Source organism: Plutella xylostella, chromosome 22 (genome assembly GCF_932276165.1).
Source record: "Plutella xylostella chromosome 22, ilPluXylo3.1, whole genome shotgun sequence".
In the NCBI taxonomy this organism is placed as follows: Eukaryota; Metazoa; Arthropoda; class Insecta; order Lepidoptera; family Plutellidae; genus Plutella; species Plutella xylostella.
In genome coordinates, this window is record NC_064002.1 from 8808270 (window position 1) to 8827826 (window position 19557).

At 38.4% G+C, this 19557-nt stretch overlaps 1 protein-coding gene across 5 annotated transcripts; it reads left to right on the top strand.

Moving 5' to 3' along the window:
• The first annotated feature begins 13341 nt into the window (after positions 1-13341).
• LOC105383070 lies at positions 13342-18979 on the top strand. Of its 5 annotated transcripts, none has more exons than XM_048629224.1 (4): positions 13343-13687; positions 13765-13899; positions 14921-15084; positions 18508-18979. In XM_048629224.1, exons 1-4 carry the CDS (start codon positions 13585-13587, stop codon positions 18724-18726), a joined length of 621 nt encoding a protein of 206 aa, XP_048485181.1. In that variant the 5' UTR covers positions 13343-13584; the 3' UTR covers positions 18727-18979. The 5 variants fall into 5 exon arrangements, 4 of the variants coding, with proteins under 4 accessions (XP_048485181.1, XP_048485179.1, XP_048485180.1 ...); XM_048629222.1 differs by having other exon boundaries at positions 13344-13687; positions 18403-18979; XM_048629223.1 differs by having other exon boundaries at positions 13344-13687; positions 14921-15033; positions 18403-18979.
• Positions 18980-19557: the final 578 nt, after the last annotated feature.

Below are 19557 nucleotides of genomic sequence, written 5' to 3' on the forward strand. Positions count from 1 at the left end.
TTAGTAAAAAAACGTCGACTGAAATTAAATATTTATACAGGGGGCTGTAAAAAGTGTATATTAAGCCGAAGGAGATGAGATTGACTCAGGCAGGTCATTTTGAACAACATAAAACTCGAATAAAAATATACAAACTTTGTTAGCCAGGTGAAGTTTTACTATTGAGAAAACAAAATCGCGAATTTCAAAACCTCATTCTATTTCTCAATCAACCCATTTCAGCTATGTACGCCTACTACTATAGCAATATTCTGTACATAGAAAGTACCTACTTGATTTTTTTGTACGACAAAGTTTAAATACGTTTATTTTGCCATAATGTGTAAAGAACTCATTTTTGTATTTGCAAAATTTAGATATTTTTTTAAAATAATATTTTAATTTTCGTAATTTAAGAAAGTCGTTAATAATTTGGAAACCCAAGCGGGATCCACTGGTTATTATTGCAAAATACGTTAGTTTGAACTATTTAAAGCACACTTATTGATGGTAGGGTTAGTAGGTACAGAGTGCTTTGAAAGTACCTCTCCTCATTTTATTTTTCATAAAATGTGAAATTGAAGCAGGCAGATAAAATAAACTTTATAATTTTGTATATGCGCTCACGCTGCCAGCGCAAAGTATGAGAATTGATCGATGAAATGAGCGCCGATACAGCGCGTCTGCAAAAACACGTTATACGGGGACTTATTTTTCATCACAAACTCTTAAAACAGAAGTTGTCGGAATGGCAACTCTGCCAGCCTCAGCTGAGTCACACTCTTTAGAAAGAAATTGAATTAAGGGGACATGATTTCAACAAACTATGAACTGAGTCTGGAATCTGGCTTACGAGATTTTATTTTATGACTTATTTATTTTACGTTTAAAATTGTAAAAGAAAAATAATAACTAGTAAAGGAAAGAACAATTAAGCAAAAAATATGCTTTAATAGTCATTTTTCCCTGACTTTCCAGGTGGCCCATCAATTTCACTGACTTTCCATTACCACTTTGAGCTTCCCTGACTTTTCCCTGACTATCCCTGACTTTCCAGAAAGTGGACACCCTGAGCTAAAAGCTGACACAATAATTTAACAAATTCAAAAACAGACTTCAAAAAACCACTAAAATGTAAGAAATAATTTAAGGTGTACACAAATTCTACTCGTATGTGACAGTACAAATATACCTAAGCAGGAACTGTTCTTTTTTCATGTTGGTGCGGTGACAAAGTAATCTGAAGAAATATGGCACCAACTCCAAAAAAGATCGATTTTCACCAAATTATAAAAGTGTCAATATCTCGAAAACTATCGATTTTTTACTAAGGTCATATTATGATAGTCTGGCTACTCATGAGCTGGTCTATCAGCCCTCCAAGGCATATCATTGACTTTTAGGACACCCTGTCTGTACATACAATTATTGTAAGATGGGATTCGCTTCTCACGCCAAGATGCGGGTTCAAATCCACTGACAATAGGGAATATTTAGATTTACATTGCCTTATTATAGTAAAAACAAACTCAACACCAAAACAGGTAATTTAGGGTATTTTAAAGAATGTTAAAAATTTATAACCGACACTACCACTGTAAACGCCCGAGAAAATTTTCACGTCGTTTTTTTCTTTCTGTCATTGTGTGACGAGATGTAAATAATGTATTCTGCAGAGAAATGCCAACATCTGGTACGTTTACCCTATATGTAATAGAAGAAAGCTACAGATGTAACGTGTAAATTCGTAGATTTAGCAGTAGATAGCTAGGTAGGTAGGTAGGTAATATATAGGTATACTAGGCAGATGTATTTGGTAGGAGAATAGGTACCTACTATGGGCATAGATAGGTACCTACTTTGTTACCGCGCAGTGAACGCGCTACGTTGGTACTTGGTAGGTATGGAGATATTCTAGATAGGTAGGTACCGAGCTACCGAGTATACTTACGAAGCAACAGGAGTAGGTATTCCCTTTGTTTTCATAACTCTTGGCCTTTCTTGCCCTACAAAGTTTTTATTTTCTTACCACATTACTAATGTTTTATAAATTAAAATTTTAAATTAGTGTTACAGCCGATGACAGGTCAATGAACCTGACATAATCTATTATTCTAATAAGAAATTTTAGATTCACAAAAAATATATATAGTGTTCTAAGTATAAGTAGGTACCTACTTTGATTTTATTGTCGTCATCATCAGCCACTACACGTCCACTGCTGAATATAGGCCTCTAAAGAGCGCCGCAACCCTGTCCTTGGCCTTGACCTAAATTCATTAGGTAGGTAGGTATAAGAAAAAGGGGTAAGTGTACAAGTTTTACTTATTTAATTTCTTCATGCACCAAACTCTGTTTACGTAGCAGATCCGTGCGTGAGCGCAAGCGACACAACCTCCCCGTCTGACGGCCGTAGCCAGACTAACGCGGATACGGGGGACACGGGGCAGCTCTTCTTAGACTGGACGGAATACGCGTCAATTTTATTATTTTCTTCGTATTATTGAAATAAACACATATATTGAAAAATTAAAGTTTATACTATATCCAAAACGATTAGTTTTATTACTATACAAAAACTCATAACCTTCCTTTAAGTATTGAAGCCGTAGTTAGGTTTCAGATGGTTTTGGTTTTCCGTTGCAGAGGTAACTTTGGATTTTTTTTCTATCGAGGAAACTAAAAGTAATTGCGTTTTCGAACTTTATAATCGATAAAAGGTATTCTCAAATATATTATTATATAAATCTCATAACTAAATCCTTAGTAAAAACGATACAGCAATGCAACAGAGCAACGCAAATATTTCGCAATTACATATTATTTGCGCGGCGCCCTCTTAATTATTCAGCTTTCAACGACAAATAATCCATATTTGCGATAATTTCGCAAAAAGAGATCACTTTTCAACAGGGAAATGAACGAAAATATAATTTATCACGAAGCCCGCCAAACAAATTATATGAAAAGTAAAATGTCACTTGACCTCAGTGCACACCAGCGCCCCTAGCGCCAAATTCACACGCGTTAGCCCCCATTATAAGCTTACGGTACACTTTACTTAGGTGTACTTTATGGATAAGACGCAGAAGTTTACACGCATTGTGAATTTCGGCTGCTGATTTAGTCGTCGTCGGGATCTCGCGATGAATTCACTAACTGAAAGTTTATCTCGTGTCTGTACAACATTACATTTATAGTAGAGTACTTAACTCTTTAGGGAATCGAGGGAAAATATAAACTGGATGAGAAATCCCTGGCCATGTCTTTGCGGCGACAAACACCTATAGCTAGACCAAAGCGCCATAGTTATCCGATACCACGGGATGTTAAGACACTCCTGTACAACATCTACTGGGAACTGAGCTTAGTTGCACAGTTCCAACATTATAGGGCAAGTTCCTGCATGCCCGCAGATACGCTTCTTGGTCCGTCGAGTGCCTTGTTGCGGAAACAAAGACAATTAATTCCGTTTCTGAATGCGACAACCGAAATTGTAGTTGAACGGCTTGGTAACAGGTCTCATCAACATTATCCTCGATAGTTAGTGCACTGTTAGAGATTGTGCAGCAATAATTGGTGCAACATCATCATAACCAGCCAATAATCATAGAGAAGATACAGGCGATTGTGTTAGTCAGAGGTTGTCAGTTGTGGCTGGATTAGGAGGTAGTGGCTTACAGCATCGGTTCCTTGAGATATATAACTAAGCCACTTCAGCTAGCTTCTAAGACCATAATATGGTGTGCCGGTACATATAACCAGACGATCCTACATATAAAAATCAAGAACTGCATGAGGAATTTCTTTATAAACACCAATAAAACACCACAAATTACACACGCAAACAAATCAGCGTGTCGTCGTAAGTAAGCAAGGCGGTGGCGGCTTACTGCAGCCGCTGAAATATGCAACTGGCAGCGAGGCCGGCAAATCTCAACTTGGATACGGGGACATAAGGTGATGTGCCACTGTGGGCGGTGCTAAAAGTAAGCAAGGAGGTGCTATAATATAGCAGAAGTTCCGTGCATTTTGGGATGATTTGGTCATTAACTAACAAATACATTTAAACTTAAAACACCGTTTTCGTTTCGTTTCGTTTTCGTAGGTGAGCATGAAAATATGAAATTTCGGAGCTTTCGCTATAAGTAACTGTTTAGTTTTAAGTGTGTTTAAGTGTAAGTATTTATGAATAAGTTGTTCTGTGGCCTGATTTCATTTCCACATTTCTTTACATACACTGTTCCATATAAAACTTCGTCTCAAGACCGAATTTCTGTAAGCAAGATATACCGTCCCAAGCTGATGTAATTTAATTTGAATGGCTCAGTAGGTGTGGAGCTTCATTTATTAAGTAGCACCGACGAATCACTGAGTAGTTCTGGGATCTCTAAGCGGGAATTAAACATATGCGGTTGAGTAGGAATATCTTTAGGTACTTAATAAATATATTATGTAAGGCAAAACGTAGCGTGGGGAGCCCTCAAGCCCGCTGGAACTACCGCCTTGGTATCCGGTAGTGGTTGGACGGAGAAAGCTGATGATTTTTTTTTCAGCAGTGGCTGACTATATTATTTGCAATGGACGGCTGTTGATGACAACATTGTCGAATAGAACCTACGAGTGTAAATTTATTGTAAATATATATTTTTCACCCTTTGTACTTTTATTTGTAATATTTGTACAATAAAGAGTTAAATAATAAATAATAATAATATTTATTTTGCTAAGGTTTTTCAGCCTTTTCAGGTCAACAGAGCTGGCACGCACGAATAATAAATTAAATAGCAGTTGTAGGTTTTAGATATCCTATTTTTGTGGAGTAGGAGACAAATTTACTGCCTCATGTAAATGAGTTTCTATTTCAACTTTCAGGAAAGTTATAACAAATAAAATAGTTTACTGAAACTTAACTTAATATGATGAAATAGGGGAATATGTCTTCTAGCAATTCACATTTATTGATTATTGGATTTAAAGTTTTTTTTTTCAATACACTTAGATAGTAATATAATGTATGGGACAGGAGTATCTTGCAAAAATAGTATATTTTTTATCCGAAAAAGTTTGCATGGAGAAGTATATGTACTATTTTAGAGTTGCTGCCTACGCCTTTCGGCTTACTATACTTAGTTATACTTTAAATCTGTCAATTCTACTATTCTACTAATATTATAAATGCGAAAGTAACTGTGTCTGTCTGTCTTTCTGTCTGTCTGTCTGTCTGTCTGTCTGTCTGTTACTCTTTCACGCCAAAACTACTGAACGGATTTGAATGAAATTTGGTATAAATATGGTATAGACCCTAGGAAAGAACATAGGCTACTTTTTATCCCGGAATTCCCACGGGAAAACTTTTTAAGGCGAAGCGAAGCTCGCGGGAACAGCTAGTCATCTATAATTTAAAATATCGTAACGTAGTCATAATATGTACAAGGACGGGTAACTCACAGGTGCTTCATTTAGTGATGGGAAATGGGAAGCTCGACATCTCGCGACAATGCGGAGTAGAACAATGGCCGAGTGGTCCTTGTCTGTGGTACAGTAGGTACTGCTCAGTACACAGGACTGCAGGTCACAGATCAACCCTGCTTCACACCCTGTTCGCTCGTGTACGATGAAAAGCAGAATTGTTTTTTTGTGTATGTTTTTTTTGTATAAAATTCTATGGCTATTTGGGACATTTGGAATACAATTTTCATTGTACATTCTAGATTAAAATCTTTTAGATTTACTTAAGTACCTCGTTTCTCGGCCATACTAAATAAGTATTATAATTATACACGAATTATACATACCATTTAACATCAAATGCTGGACTTTTATGTCAAAGTCAGCCAAAGATTTATCGATAACTGTATCATACTTATCTCTATCACGTTTGTCTTTAATATACGAGTAGGTTACATGTTGTCACAGGGTAAGAAATAATGATAACTTTATGATACCTAGGGAGTTAGGGACTCGCCCAGACTATATTTTCCGATGTTAATTGGGTTTAGTTGGGAAACTCAATTCGTAGTTATTAAACTTATTCCATCTTTTCAACTTAGTATTTGTTCGTATTTTTCGGTGTATTGTAATGAGGTTAGACGTAAAATACAAAAAAAAATATGTTTCATTTAACGTCGAAATACAATGTAGAGTCCGCGTTATAAAAGCTTCCACTGGCGACAATCAACTAATTTAATGTCTGCGTCATCACTTTTCACTGAAAGCGGTATTTTCAGAGCGTTCAGCGCCAGGGAAATTAGAAAGACATGGTTTTTTCTAATAAGATTTAAAAAAGTTCACACCAGTGGCCAATATAGCTAATCCGTCACCTCAAAATTGGCAAACTGATTGGGGTAAAGCCCTCTATTCAATACACGCACCGCGAGCCGAGCCCCGAGCCGTACCAATCCGTGGGCAAATCCGTCAACACTTGCCCGTCTTGTACACAAGAGTACAGTCAGGATATGTGTAAGTATAATCATTTTTCCATTATTAAATACGAGTACTAAATAAATAAATACGAGTACTAATACTTACTAGATAGGTGGTCATTCACCTTAGTAGACTATCACTATTGATATTTCCACCCGGTTAAAAGTATCATTTCCACGTTTTATTGGTTCCTTTATCAATTTCATTAATATCGCTTACGGACAATACCTAAATCTGTGTCTTTGTGTTTAGAAATGGTCGGTCGTAAAAGCTTTGTATCAAAGGCCATCGTACCTAAGTTAAAAGTATAATTCCACTGGATAGATAGGTACGTATGTGCGCTATACGATTTATATATATATATATATATATATATATATATATATATATATATATATATATATATATATATACGATATACACTTTGCTTTAGAAACTTTATTATCGTTTTAAAAAGTTCGCAGCCACAATAAATGCAATAATAATACATACATACATACATCAATAAAATTTACGTACAGGGTGTCCCGACCCGATAGTCAATTTTAATCTTGTCGTAATCTTAGCTTTGTCGTGTCGGACTCTAGAGCTGCATAGCGTATATCACCGTAACAGAAGAATTCGAGTCAGAGTATAGATGCCGGGCCTCTAATGATTGTTTTATATTAACTAATAGTATTATATACGTACATAGAATCAGAACGATAATAATACATATAAGTTAACTAACCAAGTGAAACAGAATATAAAATCCTAGATAGTTACATAATCCAATTTATCACATCAACATTCACGATGAAAATAGGTAAATGAAGCCAATGCTTTAGCCGTGCCACAGCCAGCTTCCACAGTGTTACAACTGCGAGTCTCGTAGAGGCGGCCGGCCGTGAAATTGCACGCCGCCTCTAATTCTAAACGACGTGATAATTCACAAGTGTGCCAGACTTGCTTCATACTTTATCCACTGGGGCTCTAACTTGAAGACTTCACCAACTTAGTTTAAGTTAGGTATACTTGCTTATCATGATGATAAAATATCGAACTTTATGTAGACGTAGTAGAGGTAGAGATAAATAAGCATTCCATCGTCGATGAAATGATAATAAAGCATATTTTTTACAATTTATTGCTCTGTCTAAACCATTGGTACTCAACCTTTTTTATATAAGGGCCACAAACACGTTTAAGTCATGGTGTCGCGGGCCGCAAGCCAATTTTTTTTAAACTATTATAAATCGATGTAAAATATCGAATAATAATATAAAAAAACACATGCATATATATACTACTCTGTGTAAAAAGTATCGGGATTCGGGATTAGATCAATAAAACAAAAAAAATATTGTTATTCATTCAAATCTATTTTATTTTATCTTCAGAAACGGCACACATACGCCAACGAAATATCCATTCATCACAACATTTTTTCTATAGAAGACAATAAGGAAAAATCGCCGCGAGTGCTAAACACAACTCTGAAAACAGCGTTTAAAAAACGTGATGATTGGATAATTCGTTGGCGAATCGTTTCTGAAGGAGCAAACTTTGAAAGTGATAAAATAAATTTGGATGAATAACAATCATTTTTAGTTTTATGGATATAATCCCGATACTTTTTACTATATATTCTCTATTATCTCTCATGGCGCGCGGGCCACTGATAAAGGCCCGGCGGGCCACATGCGGCCCGCGGGCCGCAGTTTGAGTATAGCTGGTCTAAACCATTAGAAGCATAACGATATGATTGCAGTGATATTACGTATAGCAATGAAAATAACTTCCAAAAGAAATGCGGGCTTATTACGTTTCTTAGATGAAGGAACTTGTGGAATGCTTCTTTTCTCACATTGTACATTGTAAGGCTTATTGCAAGAGTTAAGTGCAGCATCATAAAGTGTTTACTGCTTCGCCGTGGCTGGTAATATAAGAGGGTATTTGTCACCGCCCGCTCCCTGCCGTTTATTACCAGCTTTGTTATCGACAAATTAAAGGGCCACAACATTGTATTATTAGGTGATTGAGTCCTAATTGAAACTTACGAACAAGTACCTAAGTAGATAACCCTTCAGATGCTTAAGGAAAGTGTGTTTTTTTTCTTAAAGTAAGATAAGTTTTTTTTTTTATTCATCATCGATTGTTTATGTTACGATATACATAATTATGTATATTCATCTTGCGAGCTTGAATATTTTACTATACCTAGGTTGGCGAAACGAGGCAAAAAATCTTCCTTAGTCTACTACAGAGCAATCATGCATAAGAGCTTAGCACAAAAAGTCCTGCATGCAACTCGAATTGGATAAAAACGATCTGTGAAATTTGCAGATCCATCTATTGCTATCATTGGACCATCTGTGTTTGCAAATCAAACGCCGAGCGACGGGTGTCCTCACTGCCCCCTCAAGGGGAATGACTCACATCGTTCAACATAATTTCCGAAGAGGGTCATCAGGAAGATATAATGCCATTTCTGTACCCTTGATGTCTTTTTAAGTGCGGACCCACTTAACCCTAACGGGAGGCGGGTCCACTAGCTATTTACTGCGGCCTCAGAAGAACTAATAGAATTCAAAACTGACTGGCAATATATTTCGGGGCGGGATGAAAAATTGCAGCTATTCTAATATCGTTAGGGACTAATATTGCGCCGCTATGAAAGAGGCATAGAAAGTGTATTCTGTGATGATGAAGTATGGAAGTGTGCTTCATGTCCGATATTCCACGTTATTCAGCTGGTGCCTTTCAGGTTTAGGAATAAAGTAGCAAATAACTGTAATGAAATAAGAACTTACCTACCTTATTTATTTTATTATATACTTAACTGAGGCTGACTCGAAATACTATTATTTTAAGTTAAGTTTACAACATAAAACTGATGAAAAGTAACGCAGTTCCGTCCACCCCACAGACCTGTATTTGAATAGACAACGCTTGTCTCATTCCTTGTATAGAAACCAAGCGTGCCATTATTTTTATACCTACTGTCACGTCAGTCACGTCACTTGAACGAATTAGTTTAGGAACGTCCCTAATGACACTGCGCTAAAGGAAGATAATTTCACTCCCTTTTTAGGCCCGGGCATAGACCTACTACCTCTAGACTGGCAATCGCCGTGTGCACTATTCTCTTTCTCACTCAAACCATAGATGTTGCCGACAAAAAAATTAAACCTAAATATGGGGAAATTTAACTTATCATAATAACAAAAACAAAACTTGAGTATATCGTCGGTTGATAGGAAAAAGACACTAAAGGCAAATTTTTCAATAGCCAGATAAAAGTTTTGCTGGGAAATAACTTTGATGCTGTTGCGTCTCAATGTTTCTCAATGTTTGTATTACCCAGATAACATTTATCTGAATATTGAAAAATCTGCCTTAGTGAGTTTTTCCTGTCAACCGACGATATAAGAAAAAAAACTTTACTCATACTTATTTGATTTTAATATAATAGTAATAATTTTTTTGTTTATTTTATATTCATATAAATATAATTGTTTAATATACACAAACTGAGTGGATTGTATGATTCATTGTCTTCGTCCAATCGAAACAATCCTCTTCAAAATGTGCCGAACACAATTTTTGTATGTTTCTTTGGTTCCCAATTTGTGCGACCGGTAATGTCTATCCATTTTCTTGATATTTTTTTTTCTGTCGGAAACCTATGAAGCAGAGATAAATGGATGAGCATGAGCATTATAATCGTGGGCCAAATATGTGATGGGGTTTTTTTTAAAGGAAACACGTATTTCGTATCAATACAATAAACTTTATATTATACAGAAGAAATCACACATAGAAGAAAAAAACGAAACGAACGTTTCCTCACAATGAGAGGCACCTCATTTGAAAGAGGAGAATGACTTCTACAAAATACAATCTTCACAAAAACCGAATTCGTGCGCCCCATTTGTAAACCCAACCCGAGTCCGTTACAATTTCTAGTGTTTTCTTTGCATACTATAATATTTGTGGGTAAAATAAATTTTCAATAACTTGCAACACCATGTGATTTGTTATGATATGGTACCTCGTAATTTTTACTTAAAACTGATACTAAAAGACCTTACAGTATTAAAATTAGTATCGTTTTATATTAAAATCGAGCCAATAGATAGTACTATGATGAATGTAAGCTTGTTAAACTTGATAGTATCTACTTACATGTGAAAATATATCTCATCCATCATTCCATCGTGTTTTCGTTCAATATGCTCTATACAACCGAACAAAATCCACCCACCCATGTCACACACTCGTTAAGTGATGATAATAGTCTAATAAACTTAATAAACACCCACAAATCACTAGCAAATCAAAAATAAATAGCATTTAGAAAATTTTGTTGTAACTGTCAGCCTTTGTTTGGCACAGATTTTTCATTTGTTTCATTGTTTGGCACAGAGAACTGACGTAAACAGGCGCCTCAGCAAAAAGGACAAAAAATATTTACAGCTTAACGTTTCTTTCTTACGCTTAATGTAGCTAAGCGTCTCTTTTTCGCAATGTCAGAACTGTCACGATTATACCCCTGTGGGCCCGGGTCTCGTATTTACTTCGTAGGTCGCGTCAAGTGTCACCGCCGTAGGCCGCGTCACGATGCTCACTACATCTACGCGCCAACGTCGGCGTGTGAGGGAGACCGCATCAGTACATTTCTATAGTGAGCATCGTGACGCGGCCTACGGCGTGACGCTGGACGCGACACACGGCGTAAATAGGAGACCAAGGCCTTATAGTGCCACAATCTTATCTGTTCCGGTGGCGACTTCGCTGTGATCGAATCCAGTGATGCCATCGATTAAATTTTGCCTATTTCTGGTTTAAACGACAATGCATTTCTGCTATTACCTATTGTTATAATTAGGTACATAAGTATAGATAAATCAAAATATAGGGTCGATAGTAAATGAAAGAGGATATAATATATCAAACGACATTTGTTGTATGGAAAGTTTGTCCACGGCGAACAGAAATAAAATTAGTTCTGATTATGTTCTGATATAGGAGATTAAATCTAGATTACAAAGGTATAGGTTATGTAGGTCGTGGGAATAACGAGATACGACTTAAAAAAAACTATTAATTATTATTTTTGAACACTTTATTTAACATTTTTAAAGTAAATAGAAACCAGAGCATACAATTAAAAGAAATTCAGACAGTGTGCAAAGGTTAATTCATCATCATCATCATCACGACCCATCACGTCCCCACTGCTGGGGCACGGGTCTCCTTCCAAAGGCTATGCCAAAAAGCAATTTCTTTCAGCCTCTTGATAGGTTGGGAAAACAATGACATGTCATAAATCATCATTATTTCGTCTAAAATCGCTGCAGGTGCGAGAAATTCTTCTTGGTATACTGCATAAGATTTAAAATATCATGTCATGTCCTCACACCTGTAATCAAAGAAAAATAAAGATTATATACTTTTCATCACGAGTATCACGACTATTCACGACCCATCCCGTCCCCACTGCTGGGGCACGGGCCTCTCCGCTCTCGGGAAAATATTTAATAAAATTACATGGAGTATATGGGTAAAATTATTCGTCATATTTGGCAACACTAACCTGTAGCCGCTGCAACTTGTTCTTCCAATTTTTCAAACGGAATTAAAAGCGCCTGAATATGTTATTCTTCCTGCATAAAAGCCAATATATATAGTACTACTTTTCTTGCATCACATTACAGCGCTTTTGGCATTATTTCACCCAGAAAATCACAAAACAAATTAAATAACGTAGCGTCAGCCTCTTCGCAGAAATTGACAATTCAAATAACGCACAGAATATGAAATGACGTTTGACAATGACGTCTCGCTAGTTGCACATTTTGACCACCGGAACAGATAAGATTGTGGCACTATACACGCGAAGTACATGCACTTGCGTTGTCTACTCAAATACAGGTCTGTGGTCCACCCGAAAAGAATCCCATACGTAATTGTTCGAGCACCGCGTCATCATAATCATTCATAATAATCATTCATTCAACTATTTACTTCATTCAATTTGTATCGCATTGTAACATTCATTCATTTTGTATAACTTCACTCAAAACCATTCAAAATTCGCTCTCTTACCTTTTGGATCTCATACAGAACACATCTACTTATCCGAAATATTGTAACGCGGCTCTTACTGTGAACCAGAATATACCATCATAAAAATACAGTCCACTCTCTCATTACTGGAACCCCAGGACTCCCTCGATAGGACACTAGGAATACTAGGATACCACATCAGCAGGGCACTGGGTCCCGAACATGGTCCTTCTTCACAACCAGTAACCGCCGTGTCATCAACTTCCACGTGCCACGTGAGAGACTTCGTCAAGGACACCTCCAGGACACCTGCAAGTACCATCTTGCCGAGGACACCTCCAGGATACCTGCGAAGACGTCGCGTGCAGCATTCTGCGTGATATTTCGACGAATTTCGGCCGAGAACTTTGGGCTGCAAGATCAACCTCGTGGCGAAACAACCCAGAGGACATCTCCAAAGTCATCTCCATCCATCTAGGCAGCCTAGGTCACCTACGAAGTCATCACACTGCGGCATACGTCTACAAAGTCGCCGCGTGAACTTTGGACCCCGGCCGGCCGCGCCACGTCACGCGCCTAACCAACCTGCCTACGGAGCCGAAACGATACTGTGAGTCCGTTCCAATTCCTATACCTACCTATCCTATTTATATCAAACCTAATTAATCATTTTCAAAATAGTCCCTATTTGTCTAGGCTGGATTGTCTCATTCATATGCCCAGTACAGTTTGTCACCTACTGGCTATTTAATTAATTACGCATATAATATCTAGATACCTAATTGAGATAGCAGCTAACTTGCATAACACGCAAGCATAATTCATATAAAGTTAGCGTAGGTCTATTCTATGGGCCAGGTAGCCGGGCGGCCGGCAAATCAAGTTTCTTATCTATCCCATATCCCCCCGCGCCCCGCAAACCGCATTCCACTGTATTAATTTTGCTTAAGCTGGACGTGTCGTGCGAATTGCTGTGCATAATTTAATATTTACAAATTAACTTACGTGCAACCTAATTATTAAAGCTCATAAAGTACATTTTTTAACTGCTCAGTGGCGAAACGTGTTTAGAAGTGCTTTGCTTTTAGTGTTCTTCTGCTATTATATAATATCTCCTAACGATTAACAATGAATACGGAAAAGGAGCTTATTAAGAAGCGTGGCGGTGTTAAAGCAAAATTGACACAGTTTAGCACCTATCTAAATATAGCTAAAAGCAGTGATAAGCTAAGTAAGTTGCAAGCTAACGAGTTAAAGTGCCGTTTAGAAAAAATCGAAGACTTATATACCGTCTTCGACAAATTACAGTTGGAGCTCGAGGAGCTAGCGGACGACGCCGAGGAGCGATACAACGAGCGGAGCCAGCTCGAGGGCCAGTACTACGAGCTGGTGTCGCAGGCGCGCACCCTGCTGGAGGGCCAGCTCGACCCTGCGCACAACCAGGTGGGCCCTGTATCGGCTAATTGTGACACGCACGCTTGCGCAACAAACAGACAACACTTGGTTAACTTACCTAAAGTAGATTTAATTCCCTTTGCTGGTGACTATCAATATTGGCTTGAATTTAAACATACTTTTACGTCTCTTATTCACGAGTGTGACTCGCTTGACGATATAAGCAAGTTTCACTATTTAAGACGTTCGTTGCAAGGTAGTGCGCAGTTAGTGATAAGTAACTTAGATTTTACAAGTGCAAATTATAGTGAGGCTTGGTCTTTGTTATGTGATAGGTTTGATAACAAACGGCTTCTAGTGAATAATCATATTCAGTCGTTATTTAATATCGAAAAAATAGGTAATGAGTCTTGCCAATCTATTCGTAATATGATTGATACAACAAACAAAAACCTCCGCGCCCTGTCTACTTTAGGGCAGCCGGTCACACATTGGGACACTTTAATAATATACCTACTGTCTACTAAATTGGATTACGTAACTAGTCGTGAGTGGGAACAATTTAGAAATACATTAAACATTCCCCCCACTTTGCAAGACTTTACTAAATTCCTTACAGGCCGTGCAGATCTCTTAGAAACATTACAAGATACCAAACAAAATCGCAGGCCTGAATTTCAAAAAAATGCCCCCAATTTTCAAAAAAGTGCCCCTAATTTTTCAAAAACATTTGTTGTTAATACACAAAACAACAATAGCTCATACACTTGTCCACTGTGTAACGACAACCATTTCCTGCACAACTGTCAATCTTTTCGTCAATTAACGGTTGATGAACGTGTGCGTAAGGTGACTGAACTTAAGGTTTGCCTTAATTGCCTTAGGCCTGGTCATATTAATAAGAAGTGTAGGTTGTCTAGGTGTAGGTATTGCAATTCCAAGCACAACACGCTACTTCATACTGATAAGGAAACAGTGCATATACCTACAATTGTCGAGAACAACGTAACTTTATCGACCGACACTTCCACAACAGATGCCAAACCGTCGTTCGTTTTCTTATCCACAGCGATGGTGATGGTAGGTGACCGTCACGGAAGACTACACAAGGCACGGCTTCTGCTGGACAACGGCAGCACCGCCAACTTCGTGACGGACCGCCTTTGCACTAAACTGGGTTTGGTGAGACGTGATACTGGCTCCACTGTGACTGGTATTGACAATCAGGCTACTGTAAGTACACAGCTTTGTAACCTTACTATCGTGTCCAATAACGGTGGCTATAGGGTGAGCATCAACTGTCACATTCTGCCTGATATTACTAAATCGATACCTACATCGCACGTCAACATACAACATATACCCATACCTACTGGTATCAATCTAGCGGATCCGTCATTCAATGTTCCGTCTTCTATCGACATACTAGTAGGCGCCGAAATATTTTGGAGCGTACTTGGCTCCTCCTCTATTAGGCTAGGAAAGAAGCTACCGGTTCTACAAGAGTCACAATTAGGATGGTTAGTGACCGGGTCTATTCCTCAAAGCCAACTTCAAAGCTCTGTCTGTTATTTTGTACAAAATAATGAACCTGATCTCTCACGTTTTTGGGAATTCGATGCAATCTCTCCCACGCATTGCATGTCACAGGAAGAGAGAGAGTGTGAAGCAAGTTTCAGCGAGCACACCTCTCGAAACGCTGACGGTCGTTTCGTAGTAACTATACCATTGAAGGAGTCGCCCGACGTACTAGGCGATTCGTATAACATGGCTAGGCGCCGATTCATGTCTCTAGAAAAACGATTCGAACGCGATCCTGTCTTAAAAGAACACTACACCAAATTTATGCAAGAGTACATTGATCTAGGTCATATGACAGAAAATACCATTAATGTACCACAAGATAACAAGGTATCATATTATATTCCTCATCATGGTTTGTTTCAGCCTAAATGTAGAGTTGTTTTTGATGCTGGAGCGGCTAGTACGTCGGGTAAATCCTTCAATGATATTCAAAAAATAGGCCCCACGGTGCAAGACGACCTATTTTCAATTCTCGTGCGTTTTCGTCAACATAAATATGTCGTGACAGCTGATGTAGAGAAAATGTACCGGGCAATTGAAGTTAATCCTTCCCAACGATCTCTACAGCAAATTATTTACAGATCCGAGCCTTATTTACCGTTGAAGACGTACACCCTCAACACTCTGACGTATGGCTGTTCCTCAGCGCCATATTTGGCCACCAAGTGTCTTGTTTCGTTGGCTGATCAAGTGCAAGATTACAAGGTCAAATACGCAATCCAACGTAATTTCTACGTTGACGACTATTTAGATGGCGATGATTCCCTCGAAAAACTGAAACATACATGTCAGCAAGTAATTTCTACTCTAGATTCAGCTAAATTAAATTTAAGAAAATGGCAATCTAATAGTACAGACATATTACAAACAGTTATGGATTTGAAAGGCACTCCTTTAAATAATAAAAGCTTAGACTTAAATGAAAATACCTCGTGTAAAACTTTAGGTCTATATTGGTCGTGTAGTCAAGATATGTTACTATTTTCCATAAATTTAAAACACAATCCTAATTCAAAAGTAACAAAAAGACACATTCTTTCTACGATCAATCAAATTTTTGATCCACTAGGTCTTGTAGGTCCATGCGTTATGGAAGTAAAGGACATCATGCGGAAGTTATGGTCGGCAAAGTATGATTGGGATGATGAGGTATCAGTAGAGATAAAAAATCTTTGGCACACATTTGAAGATACACTACCAAAAATCAATAATTTACGGATACCACGTTGGATCCTATGCGATGAGCCTTCCTCAATTGAACTGCATACCTTTACTGATGCATCTGAACGCGCTTACGGGACATGTATCTATGCTAGGACGGTAGGTAAAAATGGCACAGTCGATGTTCACCTATTAGTCTCCAAAAATAAGATAGCACCCATCAAGCCTACTACGATTCCTCGTCTTGAACTGAGCGGTGCATTAATGGGGTCAAGACTGTGTACTAAGGTCAAATCCGCTCTGACGGTCAACGCACAGTGCTTTTTCTGGTCTGATTCTACCATTGTCCTAGGCTGGCTCTCTTCTCCGACAAACCAACTCAAACAGTTTGTTCGTAACAGAGTGTACGAGATACAGGAGAGTACCAGCGGTCACAAGTGGAGCTATGTGCCGTCAAAAGACAACCCGGCTGATCTAGTTTCCCGGGGGGTGAGGGCCGATGCTATCGGCGAGTCTTCTCTCTGGTGGAGTGGCCCCTCATTTTTATCAAAACCATGTTGTGATTGGCCAGTAATGCCTAACGTCAAGGAACAGAGTCTGCCTGAAATAGTTTTATTTTCCAACGCTGAAGACTCACACAAGATTCCTAATCCTATAGCAAACTTAATTCATAACAGGTCCAGTTTTACAAATCTAGTTAGGATCCTAGCTTTCGTGCTAAGGTTTATAAATAAATGTCACAAAAAAGAAAGCTTGCATGGTCATCTTTCCCTTTCAGAACTACAACGTTCAAAGGTCATGATTTTAAAGATGGCACAAAAGGAAATGTTTCCTGAAGAATATTCCTTATTACAGTCTGATCAGTCTCTTCCTGCTAAAAATCGATTACTTTCTCTTTCTCCATTTTTAGATGAGGATGGTTTGATTCGTGTGGGAGGCAGACTTAAAAATTCATTTTACTCATTTGATGTAAAACATCCCATTCTTTTATGTAGCAAACATCACATAACAAAGCTCATATTTAGATTACATCACATCAGTCTCCACCACGCCGGCCCACAGTTACTTTTAGCCAACGTAAGGCAGACATATTGGCCACTTGGAGGCAGAAACCTGGCTAAGAGTACTGCCAGAGCGTGTGCAACATGTTGCAGATTCAAAGCTGCTACTGTACAACCCATAATGGGGAACTTGCCTAATTCTCGAGTTCACTTGCAGTTTCCCTTTCTTAACACTGCGATTGACTATGCTGGGCCAATATTGATAGCCGATCGCAAAGGTCGAGGTTGTAGGTTAATAAAATGTTACATTGCTGTGTTTGTTTGCCTTGCAGTGAAAGCCGTTCACATAGAGCTGGTTACAGAGCTCACAAAGGAGGCGTTCATGGCTGCTCTGTCTCGTTTTATCGCTCGCCGCGGGCGGCCTCAGAATATTCACTCCGACCAGGGAACCAGCTTTGTTGGCGCTTCTAACGAATTACAACGCTTCTTAAAAGATACCTCTGACGATATCTCTGGCCAACTTGCTGATGACGGTATCAAATTTAACTTCATCCCACCATATACACCTCATTTCGGAGGATTGTGGGAGGCAGCTGTCAAATCAGTAAAATTCCACTTGAGACGAGTTCTAGGTCTAGCTCACTTGACATATGAGGAGATGTCAACTTGCTTAAGTCAAATAGAGGCTATTTTAAACTCTCGTCCCCTAACACCGCTCCCTTCAGATCCCTCCAATGACTTCACAGCCCTTACCCCCGCTCACTTCCTCATTGGACGGTCTCTCATGTCAGTTCCTCATCCGCAGGTCACAGATGCCAACATAAAGCTGCTGCCAAGATACCAGCGGGTTGAGCAGATACGACAACATTTTTGGAACCGGTTCTCTAACGAGTACTTGTCTTTGCTACAGCAGAAAACCAAATGGCACCGGTCTTCTCCAGAGCAGTTGATGGAAGGGACGCTGGTCCTAGTAAAGGACAGAACGATGCCACCACTACTCTGGCCACTGGGACGCATCATCAAGGTCCACCCGGGCACTGATGGCATCACAAGGGTCGTCGACGTCCTCACCAAGAAGGGCACCATACAGCGAGCCTACAACAACATCTGCCCGCTGCCAACTTCTTGAACACAGCGTTCAACCCGGGGAGCATGTTCGAGCACCGCGTCATCATAATCATTCATAATAATCATTCATTCAACTATTTACTTCATTCAATTTGTATCGCATTGTAACATTCATTCATTTTGTATAACTTCACTCAAAACCATTCAAAATTCGCTCTCTTACCTTTTGGATCTCATACAGAACACATCTACTTATCCGAAATATTGTAACGCGGCTCTTACTGTGAACCAGAATATACCATCATAAAAATACAGTCCACTCTCTCATTACTGGAACCCCAGGACTCCCTCGATAGGACACTAGGAATACTAGGATACCACATCAGCAGGGCACTGGGTCCCGAACAGTAATCGTAAGTAGGTACAAGTTTTTCATCTCAAAGAGTTTACGATAAATGTTTATTAATAGTGATTTAGTTATAATGATTAGTTATAGTTAGCATTACATAACTATGTAGGTAGGTACCTATTACATAGGTGTTACATTTTCTATTCGGCGCCAAAATCAAGTAAGATACATTTCTGGACCTACATGACAGTGTAAAGGAATAAATGTGCCACTTATAGAATAGAATAGAATAGAATACTTTATTTGCGTAAAACATGGTATTACATAGATGTCAATATTATCGATAAGTGCTCATGTTTAGCCAAATTATATTAGCATGCAAATCATTATTTCTAGAGTAGGTACTTACAAACTAATATTTACATTATTAACTACTCTAAAAATTCTTGTAGGCTATAGAAATTGTTTTCTGTTAGCCATTTATACAATTTGTTCTTGAACATATTAATATTTAGGGATTTGAGTTCATTCGGCAACTTATTG